At 52.0% G+C, this 19,301-nt stretch overlaps 1 protein-coding gene across 4 annotated transcripts in view; it reads left to right on the top strand.

The window, feature by feature from the left end:
* ANXA6 (annexin A6) overlaps window positions 1-19,301 on the top strand; it is a 46,417-nt gene that overhangs the window by 1,386 nt on the left and 25,730 nt on the right. For 3 of the 4 annotated variants that reach the window (XM_004737794.3, XM_004737793.3, XM_045079586.1), the window contains exons 2-8: window positions 8,449-8,492; window positions 13,054-13,144; window positions 13,819-13,913; window positions 14,425-14,538; window positions 15,856-15,946; window positions 16,836-16,915; window positions 18,703-18,759. In XM_004737794.3, coding sequence (XP_004737851.1) covers window positions 8,475-8,492; window positions 13,054-13,144; window positions 13,819-13,913; window positions 14,425-14,538; window positions 15,856-15,946; window positions 16,836-16,915; window positions 18,703-18,759 — 546 coding nt within the window. In that variant the 5' untranslated portion in view covers window positions 8,449-8,474. Of the gene's footprint in view, window positions 1-8,218; window positions 8,238-8,448; window positions 8,493-13,053; window positions 13,145-13,818; window positions 13,914-14,424; window positions 14,539-15,855; window positions 15,947-16,835; window positions 16,916-18,702; window positions 18,760-19,301 lie in introns of those variants that run through there. The other variant, XM_045079585.1, reaches the window with a different exon arrangement.

Below are 19,301 nucleotides of genomic sequence, written 5' to 3'. Positions count from 1 at the left end.
AAATTGCTGACCCCACTGACCCAGAAGGGATATCCTGCCCTGCTTTGCCCTTCCAGGTGAATGACCCTTCCAGCTGCAGCTCCCACAGACCGTGCCCTTCTGGCTAGCAGGCCCCGTGCCATGCAAAAGGGCACTGGCCTGCGAGTCCTTGGAAAGCAGAGTTACTGTTCCCGGTGCTGGAGGGGTCCTGGGGCAAGGTTCTTCCCTGCCTGGGCCTTGGTTAACCATCTGTATAGCAAAGGCTGCTGAACCGCCTGCCCCTTCCAGCTCTGGCACTCTAGGATTCAGCTGTTCTAAGACTTAGGATTCTGGGAGTTGGGTGGGGCTGGGGAGGGAGGCCGAGGCCTGCATCCCCCTCTGCAGCTGTGGCAGTCACTCATCCATCTTCCTCTGCCTTCCACCCTTTGTTCCCAAAGTACTGGCTGCTTGGATTCAGAAACTATTTGAGGTTTCTGGGTAAGGGCAATAGCTCTTGCTGGGGCAGAATGTGGATACCAGTGTGCAGAGGAGGGGGTTGTCCTGGGGAAGGGCCGACCTCACCTGTGGGAGTGGACCCTGGGAAGGGGTGGAAGAGGCTCTGCAGAGTTGGGGAGCTGCCAGCGCTGGGAGCATCCGCACTGCAGCACCCAGCAGGAGCCTTGAGCCACCTGGCTCCAACCCCCCTGCCCCGCCCGGCGTGGGTGGGTGGGCACACCCACTCCCTCTAGGCCTTGGTTCCTTCCTCCCCAGAGGGGCAAGAGATGTGCCCAGGGCACAGCTGGTAAAATGAGTTGGGGCTGCATGACTCCTCATGTTGCATTATTCTAGGACTTTCTGGGGAGGCCCAGGGGTATCACTTACCCTCACCCCACCCAGCTTCTCCAAGATACTTCCTGGGTGGGGACAAAGTGCAGGATGTGGTCTGTACCCTGATTTCTAAGCATGCAAGTCCGAGTCTTGTCTGCACCCCTGCCACCCCCACCATGGTGGAGAGGAAGTCTGGGGGGAGGGGGGCGAGTCCTCTATGCTTATAAACTTCTTGGCTTGGAATCCTGCCGCACTGCATTTCCTTTCTGCCTGGGGTTGAGAAGCTCCCACAGGGACTGGCTGTGGAGGAATGACTGTCTTTGGGTTCTTTGAGCCTCAGATAACCCGTCTGTAGAAAAGAGGATGAGGCTGGTCCCCACATCGTAAGATTGTAAGATGGCAGATGTGAGAGTGCCTTGTGAACTGCAGAGTGCAGGGCACCGAGAAGCAAGGGCTGCTCTTGTCCTCTCGGAAGGGTGTGGTGCTTGAGAAGGCAGGTGACCTGAGCCTTGGGTTCCTCATCTGTAAAATGGGTGTCCTGGGACCTCTTAAGTTATAATTAAATTGTAACGTCCGTTATTTACTGAACTTTGCAACTTGCCAGGCTGAACCCTTCATAGATTGGACACTGCTGCCGTGCCCATTTTGCAGATGTGGAAAGTCAGCCCTCTGAAGTTTAGGGGAGAAATACTACTAAATGCACGTGTGTTTCCCATGAGTCATGGCCAATTCCTCAGCTCTAGGTGTGTCTTCTTTTCATCTTCACCATGACTCCTCTGAGACAAGCGCTATCTTTATCTTGTTTTACATATGAGGCTCAGTACTTGCCCAAGGCCACACAGCTCCTGAAGAGCGGGTCAGGCTTCAGTCCCAGGAGGGGCGGTTCCAGCCCCTGTCCTGTTAGACATTACGCTTCTCTGTCTCTCACAAAAGTCACCGGAACAGGGATTCAAACCCCGGGCCCATCCACTTCCAAGCCTGGAGCAGCCTCTGATGATCTAACTGGGGCCTTGCCCAGCCCTGAGATCAATGGTTCTGGGTCAGGAGTGGGAAAGACATTGCTCTCTAAGAAACCCGAGTGTCTCCTGTCTCGAGCTGGAGGGGGTGTGCCCAGGTTCAGGGCCAGGAATGGCTTTTACCCGGGCTTCATCAGAGGCTAACTCCCCGAGGCCAGTGGGGCTGGTCCTGGTATCTTCCCGCAGGCTGGGGGAGGAGCCATCAGGAAAGGGGGAGGGAAGGATCCCCATCTTACAGGCCTGGAGCCTCTGAAGTCCAGTGCACACGTCCTGGGAGGGACTAAGATCATTTTCTGGGGTACAGGAAGAAATTATTAGGCCTCTTACTACATATGCTTTTAATCTCATGCTTATAAAATATATTTTTATCATGACGAATACTCACTATTTTTTCCTTGGTTACTGGTGGCACATAGGATCAAAAAGATGACAGATTACAGCAGCAGATTGCCAGCTTTGTGTGTGTGGGAGACTCAGCTGTCTCATTTTTTTATTCTATCCCCATCTCCTACCAATGAACATGCTCAGTAAGGATTTTGTTAAAAATTGAGCTCCTGCTTAATCACTAATTTTCTTTACCACATTGGGTAAATTGTACTTAAACCTCAAGTCATTGCCTCTCCTGGCTATAGAATGAGGAATAAAGCACAGTTTGAAGACCCCTAGACTGGATGTCCTTTTATTGTGTGATTCCCGCCCGCCCCCCCCCCCCCGCAAGGGGTTCACTAAAGGAGCATTAAAACAACTCAGTGCATTTCACCCAACAATCCTTATGAGCCACACCCTGTAGTAAGGGGTGCAGCAAAGAAGCAGACACAGTAATCTTTAAGGAACAGTAAAGTTGGGGCACCTGGGTAGCTCAGTGGGTTAAAGCCTCTGCCTTCGGCTCAGGTCATGATCTCAGGGTCCTGGGATATCATCGGGCTCTCTGCTCAGCGGGGAGCCTGCTTCCCCCTCTCTCTCTGCCTGCCTCTCTGCCAACTTGTGATCTCTGTCAAATAAATAAATAAAATCTTAAAAAAAAGAAAGAAAGAAAGAAATAGTAAAGTCATGATTCAGAAGATAGAAAAGTGATCACGTGCCAAAAATTTTATTCTAGTCACTGACTAATGACTGGACAGCCAGATGTTCTGACCAGCTTGAAAGAGGATCAGTGGACACTTTTATTAAAAGGAATGTACAAATGGAGGCAAACTGGTTTTTCTGGTGGAAGGGGAGGGAGATTAATTGGACCTTCACCAAGTAGAACACTGAGCACGTCTGTAAGAATTATTTTGCATTACCATCATTTACCTACAAATTACTGAGCTGTAAAATTGCTCAGACTGAAAGCATAACCTGGAGAGGTTGAAGTCGAGATTTTTTTCCTAGAATACTTTGGAGGCAGGCAGCCTCCATCTACTCAAGGGATGATGAAATAAATCCACAATGGTTGAATCCAAGCCAGTCAAAAGTAGGTGGTTTCTGAGTGCTCTGGGGGTTCAAAGGAGAGAGAAATCCCTTTTGGCTTCCTGGAAGAGTTGAAAGAATCACCTAGGAAAATTTTTAAAAATTGCCAAAGTCCAGGCCTCACCCCAGAACTGATGAATCAGAATCTCAGGGAGTTGACCTTATGCTTTGGTAGATTGGAAAAACTCCCCAGGTGGGATTCATGAAGCCAGGATGGTAGAAGAGGTTCTTGGCTTGGTGGGGCAGGGAAGGGGTGAGTGAAAAGGAAAGAGGGGAAGGCAGATAAATCAGGAAGGATGTCGCAGGCCTTCAGTGCTGAGCAACAAGGGCCTGCATTAAAGGGGGTCTCGGGACACGTGGGCAAGCAGTGACACAGCTCAAGTTAGAGTTCCCAGGGCTCCCCTGGGGTACAGAGGTCTGGGGGAGTTTTTGCATGACCTTCCGTGTTATTTTTGATTTTTCTCAAATTGCCTTCCTGCACAGTCTGGTTTCACCCCCTTATACCCAGCATTTCCTCCCACCCTAAAAGCACGCTCTTCCTCCAATGCATGCAAGATACCTTCGGAGGACAAAAATGCTTCTTCTTAGGCTGGTGTTTCTGTTCTGTCTGATATTCCCTCTCTCCTCCATCGGCTTCATTCTATGACATCCAGACTCTTGCTTGTGCCCACCTATTGGCCTGAACCCCTAACATGTGTCTTTAACTTGATACACGCATCACACATTCAATGAGAAAGGACAAGGTTAAAAAAAAATTTAGAAAGTTGTAGTGTTTTTGTCCTGCACACCCATGTCTCATTGTGCCCAGAACCCCACCAATCACAAGTGACTGGGATGAAAGACGCCACCCCATATTAAACATTAAATGTGTTCCTGGACCAGATGAGTATTTTACCTGCATTAGCCCATTGAATTTTCACAGAAAACCTTATGAGATTAGCATTTTCTAGATGAAGAAACTGAGTTGAGAGAAATGACAGAACTTGCCCTAGGTCACGAACTAGGAATTTTCTGGAATTTTCAAATTCAAATTTGAACTCAGGCCCGGACTGTAAAGCCTACATTCTTTATTATGATGCCATGCTGCCTCCCTTGTAAATGTTTGGGTTTATCATAATAAAAACTACCATTTCCTGAGCCTTTACTTTATAATAGGCACTGGGCTTAGGGCTTTTCATCTGCTGTTTCATTTATTTCTCAGTGTTTTGGGATAATTTTTATGTGCATTTTGCAGGTGTGGGTACTGAGATTCAGTACCTAAATCACAAATGGGAGGGGGGTGGTGCAGAGCTGTGACTCACAGTAAGGTTCAACCTCAAAGCCCATACCTCTTGCATGAATTAGCAAGACCTTTCCCCTGTCCAGTTCTCGGTTTCCCTAACTCTTTTTTTTTTCCTTTCCTTTTTTTAAATTTTTTTTTTTTTTTAAGACAAGGGAGTGGTTTTTTTTTTGTTGTTTTTTTTAAAGATTTCATTTATTTATTTGACAGAGAGAGACAGTGAAAGGAGGAACACAAGCAGGGGGAGTGAGAGGAGGAAGAAGCAGACCTCCCTCCAAGCAGGGAGCCCGATGTGGGACTCGATCCCAGGACCTTGGGATCACGGCCTAGGCTGAAGCACAGATACTGAACGACTGAGCTACCCAGGTGCCCAGTTTCCCCATATCTTGCACTTGGCCAGCGGCAAGCCACATGTCCTGCCAGCTCTGGTGTTTTCTCTCCCCCAGAGCTTTCCTCCTGGGATCAGTCTGGAGCTCCCAAAGGGGAAGGAAGGAAACATGATTGCTTGTGGGCTAAAGGGCTAAGGCAGGGGCAAGCCATGGTAGCATAAAGCTAGGAGACTCTACCCTAAAATGGATTTCTGGAATGATCAGCCACGATGAGCCCTCCTGGATAGGCAGGTCAGAAGAGGTTCAGGGTTTCTTGGAGGAGAGAGGCACAGGTTTAGAGTGGCCATGGCTGCCAGTCTTGAGAAGCTATTTCAGCCAGGATGATAAAACTTGCATATTGGATAGGGGGAGTTTTGGGGGAAGAACCCTCCTGGGACTGATATCCTGAGATTCTGCTGTGAAAATCCATGGTTAAAATCTATAAAAAACTTTCTCATCCACTCTGGATATGCCTGAAGAGATAGTGATATTATCCCCATTTTATAGATGAAGAAACTGAGGTCCAGAGAGAGAACCTGACTTGTCTGAGGTTACAGACAGATTGGGAACCACACCTAGGTCTTTTTCTTTGGCCTCTCCCTAATGTCCTTCCTGTTGCAGCCAATGTCCACAGTTGCGTGGGGGCTTTGGACCTGGGGCTCAGAGGCACAGATACTGGCCATGGTCTGGGCCTTGGCAAGTCACTTACCCTCCCTGAGATGTCTTTACCTCACCCAGAAAGTGAGGGGCCTGATGTAGTAGTAGATGCTTAAAGGGACGCCTGGGTGGCTCAGTTGGTTAAGTAGTGGATGCTTAAGAAACCCTGGGATTCTGAAACATTGTACATTAAACTTTTTATTCAGCCAATTTGAGAGGTAGGGTCTGGGTTGCTCTGGGAGAGAGCAGAGATCCTTGTTAAGCCAGGTAAACAGCACCGCTATGATTAGTTCCAGAGTTTTCCTGAGTCCACAGAGGTCCCCTTCCCTCACCCCCACACCCCTAAACTGCAGTCTCCACATCTAGTTCTGGAAGAAGCTTGCTTTCTGTGTATATACAAGACTGTACTTACATGAAGCACATATAAACTGCTCTCTGAGCTGAGAATATTTTCCCAAAGACTCAGAGGCCCTTCCTCCAAGCTGTCTCTCCTTGAAAAGGGGCTCTTGTCCAGACAGACCTGGGCTGCAGCCAGCAGCTGAAGTTTCCAGCAACAAGGCCAAAGGAAAACGCTTCCAGTGTGGAGGTGCAGGAGACAGGCCTCAGCCCTCCCTGCCCATGGGACTTTCTGGGCCTCCTTTGGTCCTTGTTGCTGTGCTGGACTTGGGGGTCCCTCACAGCCTGCCCACACCGTGCCCCAGGCAGGGAAAGCCGGAGCTGGCTCCTGGCCAGACCCTGCGGTAGATGAGGTTCCCCATCCCCTGCAGGGGGAGTTTCCACTTTCTGGTGAGAGTTGCACATTTGTACAGAGGGGCCCCTGGTTGTCAGGGAAATAGCAGTGTTTCCTCCAGCTCTGCTGGGGTTGCAGGCAGATCTCTGTCCTCTGCTGTTCCTCCTCAGCCCCACCTCCTGTCTGTCTGTCTGCTGACCACGATATGGGGACTCACCATCAGGCACTGGAGCTACGGGCAAACACGACAAAGCCGGGTCAGAACTTCCCACCAATACAGTGAATGCCTAGTGTCCTGGGCTCTGCCCTTGGCATAAGTTAATGTCTCATCCTCCAACAACCCTCCAAGGCAGGAAAGGGCAAGCCCCAGTTTTGTCCATGAGGTGACCTTGAACTCAGAGATGAGCAATGTGTTCAAGGTCATGGAACTAATAAGTAACAAAATGTATTTGAATCTAGTCCTGTCCATCTGACTCCAAAACCTGTCTTCTCCTTACTGTGTTGCACCGTCCCCAGCAGGATTATGGGCTGAGGTCAGGAAGGGCCAAGTTCACCTAAGTTGTTTTTTTTGTTTTTTGTTTTTTGTTTTTTGGTAGTGGGATATGTGGGGAATGGAAAGTATTGAGCTGAAATGCCACCCTGGTTTTCTTCTAGTTCAACTCCTTGTAGGTCTTACTGAATAAGCCAGATAGAGTTCATTATTCTCATTTTTAAAAAGTAATACAGAGACATGGTTTAGAAAGATCAAATGGAACCGTCCCGACTGAAATGGAAAGGACTGGCCTGTCTTTCTCCTCTTGTCTGGGGAGAATGGCTTCACTTACACCTTTGCCTTCCTGCTGGGCGTGCTCACCCGTCTGGGCCCCTTTTCTTCCCATTTCCAAGCCAGTGACAGCCCTTTCTCCATTTCTTTTTAGGTGTAAGACACTTGTTTATTTCTTCCCTCTAGATCCTGTCTCCTACACCCCCCCCCCTTTTTTTTTTCTTAAGATTTTATTTATTTGACAGAGAGAGACACAGCGAGAGAGGAAACACAAGCAGGAAGACAAGGAGAGGGAAAGCAGGCTTCCCGCTGAGCAGGGAGCCCAAAGTGGGACTCGATCCCACAGCCTGGGATCATTACCTGAGCTGAAGACAGACGCTTAATGACTGAGCCACCCAGGCATCCCTTCAACATCCTCTTTGAAAGCTCTTATCTCCTGTTTGTCCTCACAGGGAAGAATCCAGAGCCTTTACCATGGCCTCAGGCACTGGTCCCATGCCCCCATTCCCTGCTGCCCCACTAGCCATCCTGAGTCCCTTGACCACCCCCCGCCCCAGTAGCCACGTGGTTCGTGATCCTCTGACCACTTGGCCTAGGCTGCTACTCCTTGTCACTCTTTTCTGACCAAGCATTATCTTTTTCCCTTACTTTTTGCCATTTGTATTTGTTATTCTTCCCCATTATAGAGTAAGCTGCAGAAAAGCAGGGTTTTAAAAATCTCTTTTATTGATTGCTCTACCTCAGTGCCAGAGCAATGCCTAATCAGAGCAGATGCTCAAGAAATGCGCACTGACTTACCCGGAACCGGAAGCTAGTCCTTCAGATATTTGCAGCAGGTGGCCCAGAGCCCTTGGAGCATTCTCGTCTGCAGAAAGTTAAGCCCAGGCTTCTGGAACCCTTCCTGGTGACTTAGCATAGAGCATGTGTGGTGCAGATAGCTTGGACTCTGGAATCTGCACTTCGTTGAATTCAGTTTTAAGCTGTGTGACTTTGGGTAAATGCACAACCTCCCTGACTTCCCATCCTCCATTTCCTCCTCTAGGGAAAGGGGAAATCTGATGCTGGGAAAGATCACCGTGAGGATTAAGTGGGACATGTGGGAAAGTGCCCTGCATGGCCTGGAAGAGTCATGTGCTCAGTGGCCATGCCCTGTCTCCCTCTCAGTTCCCAGTCCCTCTCTCATAGTGGTGTGAGTATCTGGACCAGGCCAGTCTCTCCATTGTCTTCAGAAAAATGCATCTAGCCCCAAGACAGGTCTGGGTGTAATTTAACCTAAAGGGCTGGGTGCAGCTGGAAAGCAGCAGGGGGAGTATACCTTCCCTTGGGAGGTAAGAAGGATGAGGAAATTGGGGGAAATCATGGAGGGAACCAGATCTCATGGGTCTCTTTCTTCCCCACAGTGTTCCCTGCTGTAGAACCTGAGACCATGGCCAAACAAGCACAGGTAAGGAGCATCTCCCCTCCTGGAGGCTGTGGTCTGCCTTTCCTGGGCTCTTATAGTCCCTAGGTCTGCTCTGCAGATCTCTGGTACCTTTCTCTAGAAAGGATCAGGACAGGTTCTTAGGCTTTGCTTGCTCCCGTTACAAGTCACACCCTTTTCTGTTGCAAGTGCCCAGTGACCACAGACAACATCCTAAGCAGAAGAAAGAGATGTGTACTGGCTTACGTGACTGACAGTCCAGGGCTTCAGGTTAGGCTGGTTCCAGGGACCCAGTTGATATTGTCAGGATTCTGCCTCTGTGAATTGAACTTACTCTGGGTGGCTTCCTTTGTGGGTGGTCCTTCCCTGATTTGGGACCCCAGCCACCAGCCGCCATGGAGGAAACAATATAATTTATTTACTTTATATCACTTTATAAAGTGATTCCAGGGCAAATCCTAGGTTTCGTTCTCATTGGCTGTACTGGTGGTGACCTGGATTCAGGTGGTAGAGTTGGTCCTACCTGAACTGCATGGCCTAGAAGTGGCTCCCCAGCATGAGAGGGTTCTCTCTGCTTTGGAGCTGGAGGTGTTCCTTGTCACATGCATCTGGAATTAAGTTTCCCTGCTTAGGACACCCCTGTCTTTCATGCTGCAGGACCACTTTGCTAGGCAGTAGAAATGGAGATGTGACAGAGCTTTTACTTTTGGGTGTGGCCAGGATCAGGTTCTGTCCTTGCGCAGAGCTGGGTGTCCTGTGCCAAGCTTCACCCGAGACTGATCCCAGTTGGCTTGCATTAGAAAAGGAGATCCGGCTGCTACAATGCTGGGATGGCGAAGGGAGAATGAAACCAAGGGACGCCTGACTGGGCCCCTTTTGCTCCTCGCTTCAGTCACAGAGCTACTGGCCATGGACATAATAGAAATACTGTGTGATCTTGGGAGAGTTCATTACCCTCTCTGGGCCTCTGTTTTCATGACTCGTCACCCAGTGAACAAGGGCCTTAAGGATATCGATTCACAATTTTTGAAGAGCACAGTGTGTCACGTGACGCAGTATCGGTACTCAAGAGTCCCCTCCCTATCACCCTCTGAGGAGCGTCCTTTGCACAAGTGGCCTCTCTGACCGGGAGGAGAAAGTGTTAGTGGTTACGGGCAAAGGTCCAAGCCATAGCTTGCTCTTCCCCATTTTCCGTATGTAGTCATACCACAGCTACTTCCTGGGAGGACTTCAAAGTGCAGGGTTCTGCAAGACCTGAGTGGCCAGAGCAGATCCTGGGAGAGCAGAGGGGCCCGGACCCAGGGTGTGGGTCTTTGCAATCCTGCTCCAGTGTTCCCGGCCATACTCAGGCCTGGCTGACCCGTGGTTTCTTGTTGCCACGGACCAGGGGCCTGCAGACAGTCTGCAAGCAAGAGTCCCACGGTGGCAGGGCCTTGGGGTTCCCTCATCCCATGAGATGAGCTGGAATCCCCCACACACGGCACTCGTGCCCTGGCGGAGGCTATAAGGGAGCTACGTGGGCATGCGGGTGGAGGAAACGGGGAAAGGGTCCTGGAGAGTTACTGGGGGAGAATGGGGGGGGGCGGCGGGCAACAAAGGTAATTTGGCACGCTGGGAGTGCAAGGGTTTGGGCAAGAGAGGAGTTTGCAGAAACAAAGCCAGGGAGTCTGAGCAAGGTCTTCCTTCCATTCTTGAGCTGAAGTTGGTATCCTTTGCTTCCAATTATGGACACCCCAGTTCTGCATCTTGTGCGCCCCTTTCCCCACACGTCCCCATGCACAGAATAAGGCACTCCCTCTTTTCTCTGCTCCAGATCACCCCCCAGTTAGTTCTGTTGTGTTAATGGTGCTCTTCTCCCTGTCTTTCCTTCTAAAAGAAGGGAACTGGGGACCCACAGTTGTGACAAAATAGTGTGGGGACAGAAAGGTCCCAGACGCATGGCTCTGCGGCGTTCATGCCACAGGGATGGTCTGGGGTGGAACTTGCTGGGGGCATGAGAACACTGGGGACCGGGCAAAGGGGCAGGCGCTGGTGCCCGGAACTCCAGCCGCTGCAGAGATGAGGACCCAGTCAGGTGTCATCACAGGAGCTCTGAGGAGGCATCCTGGCCTGGCAGCCAGCTCTCAGGAGAGGCCAAGGCTTCCACTCCCGCAACAGCTGGGATGGGTCCCAAGACCTCAGAGCCCCAGGGCCCAGGCCGCTCACCAGCTGGCAGCAGGACCTGCTGAATATTTCAGGGTGGAAAGTCCCTTCTGTGCTCTCCCATCCCCGGGGCCATGGTGTCTAATGCCGGGATCCTGCCTGCGGGAGGAGCACAGGCCATCTAGGTGAGGTGGAGAAGTGGGGACAGAGACTTCATCAGGTTGGCGTGAGGATGACTGATCGTGGGAACCCAGGCCTGGGTGATTTGAGGGCCCGTCTCTGTGCCTCTGAATGTGACCAGTGCTAAGGCCCCCCATGTCCACCTCTTCTAGTAGCTGTGATCCCGAGGGCCCCTGGGAGAGTTGATTATCCTTATGCAAAGACACACCTGGGAACCTGGCCTCGCTCCTCACTAAACCGGTCTCGAAGGGAACATTTGGCTCCAGCTCCCTGTCAGTCATTCCCTTCCCCCTGGAGGACATGGCCTCATCTTTCAGTGGCAGTCCTGGCCCTGCTGCCCGCTGTGGAAGGAGGGGCCGGCTGAGGTAGAGGAGCAGCAGTTGTTGGCGGGGGAGCTGGCGGGGAGCTTGGCCGGCTGCTGAGGCCTCGGCCCTTCCACCTTCTCCTCTTCTCGTTCCTTCCTGGCAACTTGGAGTCCCACGGTCTTGGCGACCTGGGGTGTCTGCACCGAGCGCTGAAGAATCTGCGCTGAAGAATCTGGGCGGCCTCCCCGATGTTCTCGCCTGCTCTTGCCTCCAGGGCTTGACTGTGCTGTTCCCTGCATGAAGCCTTCCCCCTCTCTGCTGTTCTGTCCACTGCCCCCTCCTTCGGGGCCCCCCGCTGTCACTCGTCCTTTAGGACTCAGTGTAGACGTCCCAGCCAGGAAATCTAATTCATTCTGCTCAGAATATACTCGGTCATTCATCCATCCCTGTGCCTGTCCCTCTGGGAAACATATTCAGTGGGGGCTTGGTTGTGCCAGGCTTTGTGCCAGGAGTTGGGAGGCATCCGTGAGCAAGACAGACAATCCTAGGGCTTTCTAAAGGGACTGACTCTTTTCTGGTCTGGGTGTTTGGCCCGCGTTTCTCCTGTGTCCAAGGGTGCGATCGGGTTGCAGGGGACTCACGGATGGCGGGAAGAGGGCCGTGTCCTTTTTGGTCACCCGCCCTGTCAGAACTTTAAATAGCCACCCTGCACCCACGCATGCATACCTCAGAGGAGCAGCAGCTGCAGACAAACCGGGGGGCAGCCACACGTCTGGCCAGGTCCTTCAGTGTGCGCACCGGGAGACGCAGGAGGTGGTTGGAGGCTCATCTTTGCACTTGCTTCTTACCCCTTTAAGGTGCACTGTATGTGGGCCACCCCAGTCCTGGCCCCCTCCCCTAGCCAGAATCTGCCACTGTTTTCCCAAATCACCCTGCCTCCATCTTAGGGTATCAGTGATGAGTTCTATGCTGATTTGTGTGCTTGTCTCTCTCCTCTGGGTTCAAAGCTCATGAAAGACAGGGGCAGGTCTTCTTTCTTCCTGAATCTTCTGCCCTTTGCATTGGAGCTGGCCCAGGCTGAGCACCCTTTCACCGTGCCATGGGTTCTGGCATCCCCAGCCCTCCTAGCTCTCAGCCCCTCTCCCAGCCCCTTGCTTCTCTGGGGTCATGTAGCTGACCCACATCTGACTTCTCTGTGAACCAGCCCATTGTGCATTCAGATTCAATGTCTGAGATACTCTTGCCCTGCCTCTCCTCCCTTTCACCCTGAAGACCCAGCCAGCTTGTCCTCAGATGCCAGCTGCCAGCTCAGTTTACCAGGCCCAAGGGGCATTATCTTTTCTTGGCACTGATTCTGAGGGTGGCTCCGGGCTTCCCTTGGGCCATGACCTCACCCTCAGATGCCAGTGGCTGGAAGGTTGCTGGAGCTGGAGAGCCGAGGGGACTGGGCCAGAGATCTGGGCTCTGTGGGGCCCTCAGCAAGACGCTTTCCTTCTTTGGGCTCAGTTTCTGTGTTTTTGTGATACAGATAATATTAAGTGCTTCTGCAAGTTGGAATCCCAGTAAAGGAGGCAAAAGGGCTTTGTAGACTGTAAAGTGCCATAAAAATATGAGGAGCTCCTGTAACTCTTACAGGGATCATTCCTACCCCTTGCACTCAGCCTGGCTTTCTCCTCCCTCCTGGGTCCTGGGAAGCTTGTACTGTGCTGTGGCTGGACGGAGCCACCGTCCCACAGGGCAAGGGTGCAGTCCTCGGGATGGGCTGTGGCAGGAGGTCCAGGGAGAGCTGTCCCTACCCTTGCCTGGGCTTCCTGTAGTCAGGGCTTAATTTCGGTGGAAGGGAACTCAGCCTAGACTCTGCCTATTGCCAGGGCTGAGAGTGTGATCGGGGGGTTGGGGCTGGGAACCCCGTTTAAGGCCATGGTCAGTGGCTTACCTTCTGCTTTTTCTCTCCCCAGGGTGCTAAGTACCGTGGCTCCATTCACGATTTCCCAGACTTTGACCCCGGCCAGGATGCCGAGGCCCTGTACACCGCCATGAAGGGCTTTGGTGGGTGCTCAGTCACCAGCGTGGGGGCGTTCCCCCATGGGGGCCCAGCCCAGAGGCCGTCTGGGGGCGAGGGTGGGGATAAGGTGTGGAGATGGGCTCACTCATTCTTTTGTCTCCCGTTTTTACTATTTTTCATCATTTTCTAATGAAATATTCCAGACCAACCCAAAGGTCTAAGGAATAATAGAAGCTTCCCCTGCAGGCCTGCCACGCAACTTGACAACTAGCCCATGCTTCCTCATGGAGTTGAAAGCTTCTTGGAAGGTCCCCTCCGGAAGCTTCAGCCCTGCCTTCCCCTTGGGGGGAACTGCTAACCCGAGTTTGATGCTGATGATTCTCTTTTATTTTTCTTGTTGTTGAAAGAACCCTATCTTGCCTGGGGTTTTCTAAGCCAAGTCTCACTGTGAAAGTTGGAGTGAGTCCTCGCTGCTCTCTGGAACTCATTTTCCTAACAGGTCTGATGAGGGGCTGGATCACAGGCCCTCTGAGCCCAAATGCTGTGGGTGCTGTGATCCTTCTCAGTCGGGGCTTGACCGGTCTCCATAGATCCTCCGCCACCGACATCCCCGCCTGATGAACAGAGAAGGCTGGTGCTGAGGACGGCAGGGAGCAGCCCTGGTGGGCTTCCTGGTGGCTGGTTGGGGGAGGGTCACCAGTGCCCTCCTGTCTTCCAGGCAGTGACAAGGAGGCCATCCTGGAGCTCATCACTTCTCGGAGCAACAGACAGCGACAGGAGATCTGTCAGAGCTACAAGTCCCTCTATGGCAAGGTAACCATGGCGACCGCGGGGCAGGTGGGGCGGGCCTGTGCATTCATTCAGGGTCTCTCCTGTTGTATCTTCATTCAGCCTCTGTGCTAGCCAGGCCCCATTCAGCCACAGATACATCCATGGTACTTGCTGTGTCCTTGGGCACTGGCTGGGTGCTGGTGCCCACAGGTGAATGGGACCTGCGAGGTGTGCACCCGTGGATTTCCAGATGGTGGGAGAGACACCCCATAAGCAAGGGAACAAACAGTGCTGTGGGGAGAGGCCCGGTGCCATAGGCTTGCTCCTGAACCGCCCTCTGCTCATTACGTAGCTTTGGGCAATTTCCCTGACGTCTCTACGCCCATTTCTTAGGGTTAATGAGAGCCCATACCTCCCAGACTGACACTGCCATGGGCTTATGTAGCCTGGTGCCTTACAGAGCAGGTGCTCTTTAAATGTAATTCTTATCCTAAGTGCTCCTCCTCTTCCTCCTCCATCTCCTTCTCCCTCCCCACCCCGACCCCCGACCCAGGACCTCATTGCTGACTTGAAGTATGAGCTGACAGGAAAGTTTGAACGACTGATTGTGGGTCTCATGAGGCCACTTGCCTATTGTGATGCCAAGGAAATTAAAGATGCCATCTCGGTAAGAAAGCATGGGTCTGCGTGTGTGTTGAGTGGGGGTGTGATATGTGGGGCAGATTCTGGTCTCTGCAGCAAGTACTCACAGAGCGCTGCTGTAAGAGGCTCAAACCCTGTCCCAGAGGAGTGCCACGGTCTCCTTCAGATGGCCAGATGTGGGACAGATGTTGGCGGGAGACAGACCTCAACGCAGCAGCTTCCAGCCCTGAGGAAGCAGGATATAGGGGCATAAAGACAAGTTGTGCCCAACACCCCAAGGCCAAGGGCATACTAAAGGAGGGCAGGAGGGCAGGCTCAGGGTGGCTTGAGAGGCGTCACAGAAGATGAGAGATCAAGTCACACCCAGAAGCCCCAGGGAGGATTTGGTTGATCAGAGTGGGAGTCCGGTCCTTCCAGCTGGGTAAGAGGTCAGCAGAGGTGGTAGAGTGTGTTCAGGTCAGGAAGCGTGGCTAGCTCTGGTTGAAGGAGAGGGTGGCTCCCTAGCAAGTGGGGAAAAAGCAAAGCCCTTCAGTGCATCTGCACTTTATTGTCTGTAAAGTGCCTTGAGCTTTGTCCCAGATGACTGTTCAACATGAATTTACTTGCCATATTGGTAAGTTTAATGATGTGAGAGATCGCCTTTTCAATCTCCTTGTGATTTTGGCAGAGCCACTGGCATCATTTCCATTTCACGGATGAGAAAACAGGGGCCCAGAAAGACATTTTTTTTTTTTAAGATTTTATTTATTTATTTGAGAGAGAGACAGTGAGAGAGAGCATGAGCACGGAGAAGGTCAGAGGGAGAAGCAGACTTCCCATGGAGCTGGGAGCCTGATATGGGACTCGATCCTGGGACTCCGGGATCATGACCTGAGCCGAAGGCAGTCGTCCAACCAACTGAGCCACCCAGGCGCCCCAGACATTTTTTTGATTGTATTTATTTATTTGAGAGAGAGACAGTGAGAGAGAGCATGAGTGAGGAGAAGGTCAGAGAGAGAAGCAGACTCCCCGTGGAGCTGAGAGCCCGATGCGGGACTCGATCCTGAGACTCCAGGATTATGACCCAAGTCAAAGGTAGTCGTCCAATCAACTGAGCCACCCTGGCGTCCCCAGAAAGACATTTCTTAATGAAAGGTCAAAGCAAGCTGCTGGCAGAGGCAGGACTAGAACCTATGTCTTCTGAGTCTCAGGGCAGCAGATCCAGTCTGGTGCCCGAGAGCTGTGGTAGGGGCACCCTGAGTGTTGGGAGTGTCATAGCTCTGGCCACTCTAGGAAGGCAACCCATGGTTGCTGGTGGCCTCCCATCCCAGCCCTGACTCCCATGTCCCTTCTGTTCTCCCAGGGTATCGGCACCGATGAGAAGTGTCTCATTGAAATCTTGGCTTCTCGGACCAATGAGCAGATCCACCAGCTGGTGGCAGCATACAAAGATGGTGAGATGGGCAGGAGGGGCCATTCAGGACTTAGCTATGAAATGAGGGTAATTCCAAGAGTAGGGACGCTAAGGCTACCCATCCGCCATCTTTCCTCTTGCCCTCTGATCTGTCATTTCTCCTTGTCAGAAATAGCTGCTCTGTGCAATGTTCTAGGTTCTCAGAATATGGTGGTGGGCAGAACCCATGTAGTCCCTGCCTCTTCGAATGTACAGATTAGTGAGGTAACAAGGGATACAGACAATACGCAGGTCAACACAATGATAACACATTGTTACACAATGAAGTAACAAGAATCAAACTTTAATTCTGGAGGACGTTCTCCAGATAAGTGTGTTGGGAGGGAATGAGGAGTCCGTTGTGTAAGGAATAGGGAGAAGATCCTGGCAGGCAGAGGGAATGGCAAGCCCAAAGGCCCTGGGGCAGAAATTAGCCTAGTAGCTAGTGTGAGGCCAGAGTGGTAAAGGGCAAGGCAGGATCACACAGGGCATTGCAGCCCAAGAGAAAGAGGCGATGCTTGATTCCAAGTCTAGCGGGAAGCAGGGGAGCCTGTGATCGGAGAGGGCTTTAAAAGTCACCCTTGTTGCTGTGGATTGGAGAGGGAGGGGGAACAGAAGCAGGGGAAATAGTTAGAAGGCTCTAGCCACTGTCCAGGTAGGTGACCACAGTACCTGGAGTAGGATGGCACAGGTGTGGATGGAGGAAGTAGACAGGTTCCATCTCAGTGTGTCAGGGGTCAGTGCAGAAACCTGTGAGAGTACATGTTGGGTCTTACCGTGACAGCCCGGAGCCTGGATGCTGGGATCATACTGGGGACAACAGGGACCTTTATCCTGGATCCCTGAGGTCTCACGGGGATGGGACTAGAGCTTGTGTTCCTTTCCTGCAGCCTATGAGAGAGACCTGGAGGCTGACATCATCGGTGACACCTCTGGCCACTTCCAGAAGATGCTCGTGGTCCTGCTCCAGGTTGGTCCACATTGGGGTCCTCCCGGAAGTTCCCTACCAGAGTGCAGGCAGAGGGCCATGGGTACCATCTGCCTCTTGTCCCAGACAGGGTGGCCTGTGAGAGGTTCCTTGGTGGCTCCTCGGGTATAAAGTCCTCCTCAGCTGTGGCTACTCCCCAACTGCCCATTTATCCTTGAACTTGAGATGTTTTCTCTCTCTCACCTGGGTGTGGAATCCGAGCATGGAGGGGTTTGCTGTGTCGCCCCTGGTTTGTGCAGGCAGGTGATCCACATACATATCCCTTTGCACACATCTCTGCTCTCTTGTGCCCAGGAAAATCTTCCCGTGACCTCCATCCTCTCTTCACACCCACCCCTCCCCCTCCTCTCCAGGCCTCCCTCCCGCCATTGCTTCCCCAGCCACGGCTGCCACGGCTGCCACGGCTGGCACGTCCACGAGTCACCCGCAGGGATGTGACATTTCTGGGGCTGCCTGCACTGCGTCTCCCACAGCCAAGCCCTGCGGCTCCTCCCTCCCATCCCCAGAGACATAAGAAGGACCATGAAGTCAGGGCTGCAGACTGGTTTCCATTTGCCAAGCTGGTTTTTTTTTCTCCCTGGTTTTCCTACACAATGTTTTTTTTAAATATTTGAGTTAGTTACTAACATTTAAAAATGGGGAATTTTTACTCAAAAGCCAGATTTCTACATTCTTTAGAATAATGGAAAGTTCCGGCACCAGCAGGCCTGCATTTTGTATGGCTGCAGAGCGTTGGAAAACATGACCCACCCTGCTGCTTCCCCTTCACCTGCCCAGCTCCCCGGAAATTCTCGCACTGAGCAGTTTCAAGCCCAGGTCCAAGGAGCACGCTTGTGGGAAGCTTTATATAGGAATTAAGCCATTTCTCTGTTTCTTTCACTTCCTCTGCTCCCATACACAGTTGACCCCAGCTGCTCCCAGGTCGTTTTCTCCATTGCCATAGCAACCCATATCCCACAGTAAGCAGCTGGGGGATTACTGGAAACAGCAGGAATGGGCAAGTGTGACCTTTGCCCCCAAGTTCAAAGTTTTGGAGAGTTCCAGCTCCTTTTCAACATCTAACACCAGGGGGGCAGTGCCACAGCATGGATTGTGAATGTGCGGGCTCTGTCTTCTGAAGCTGTGTCTTCAGGAGAGCCCAGGGGATTCATAGTCCAGAGGAGGAGGAGAGAAGCGTAGGGCTGACCCGTGCCCACGGAAGCACGATGCCCACTTGGGCTGGCCCCATCCTTTGCGAGTTCCTTTGTTGGATGGGGCACTGAGCCTGGGCGGAGCAGCAGAAACACCAATAGCATTGTGTGCCTTCACTGCTTGTGAGCTCGGATCTCAGGGCCCAAGTCTCAGATCCTCCCTGCTGAGTTTTCTGGGTCAAGGTCTGTGAGCCCCCAGTGGAACGCCGGTGTGCAATCTTTTTAGCCCTGTAGTATCATTTTCCATGGGCATCGTGAGCCATACCAGGACCTGTATGGGGTCCTGTTCTCAGTACAGGCTCTGGCTGGCTCTGGGATGGGGCACCTAGAGGGACCTTGGTCATTCTCAGGACTCTCCCCTTTGTTCTCAACTCCAAGGATGAAGGGAAAAGCCAACAAACCCCGTGATTCCCCACAAAATAGATGCTTCAGTCTTGATGTGGCAGCTGAAGTCACTGCTCCAAGACCCGCCTGGGCCACCATACTTTCTCTACTGTCCTGTTCTCTCCCTGGTATCCACACCACTCCCATCTCCCTGGCCCTGGTATGTTAATCCCATGTCCCTGTGTTTCTGCTCAGGGAACCAGGGAGGCGGATGATGTTGTGAGCGAGGACTTGGTACAGCAGGACGTCCAGGTAAACCAGCACTGACCAGGGGCTCTTGGGGCACAGCAAGGGAACCCCGAGAGCTAGTTGCTTGGGGATCCGGGGAAGGGCTAGGGGCCGAGTAATTTGCATCAAATACCAGAAATAACTGATTCATGGCCGGCGTTTTATACAGTGCTTTGTTGAAGAAAGGACTTAAATTGTCTTTCAAAGGTACGCAACATATATAAAGTTGGTGAGATATATTTTGGAGCTTTTGTCATTTGTTCCTTTATTCATTCAGTTAACTAATATGTGTTGAATACCTACTATGTGCCGGGCACTCTGCCAAGCACTGGGGGATCACTACTGATGAAAATCACACAGTACCAGGAGAGAAAGGCATATATTAGTCATACAAACACCGTCTCTAGGGATATAGCATTACGTTCAAGGTGTTTTGAGCCCCACTGTGTGCATGCAACACGGCAAGGGTAGATACAGAGAATGCTAAGACATAGTCCCTGTCTTTGAGGAGCCCATGCCATAGTGGGAAGACAGGCTTATAAAGAAGTTGTTATACAGTGGAGCAA

This window comes from Mustela putorius, unplaced genomic scaffold, assembly GCF_011764305.1.
Source record: "Mustela putorius furo isolate JIRA1106 unplaced genomic scaffold, ASM1176430v1.1 tig00000407_pilon_pilon_pilon, whole genome shotgun sequence".
Taxonomy (NCBI): domain Eukaryota; kingdom Metazoa; phylum Chordata; class Mammalia; order Carnivora; family Mustelidae; genus Mustela; species Mustela putorius.
This window is presented reverse-complemented; position numbering and strand designations above follow the sequence as displayed.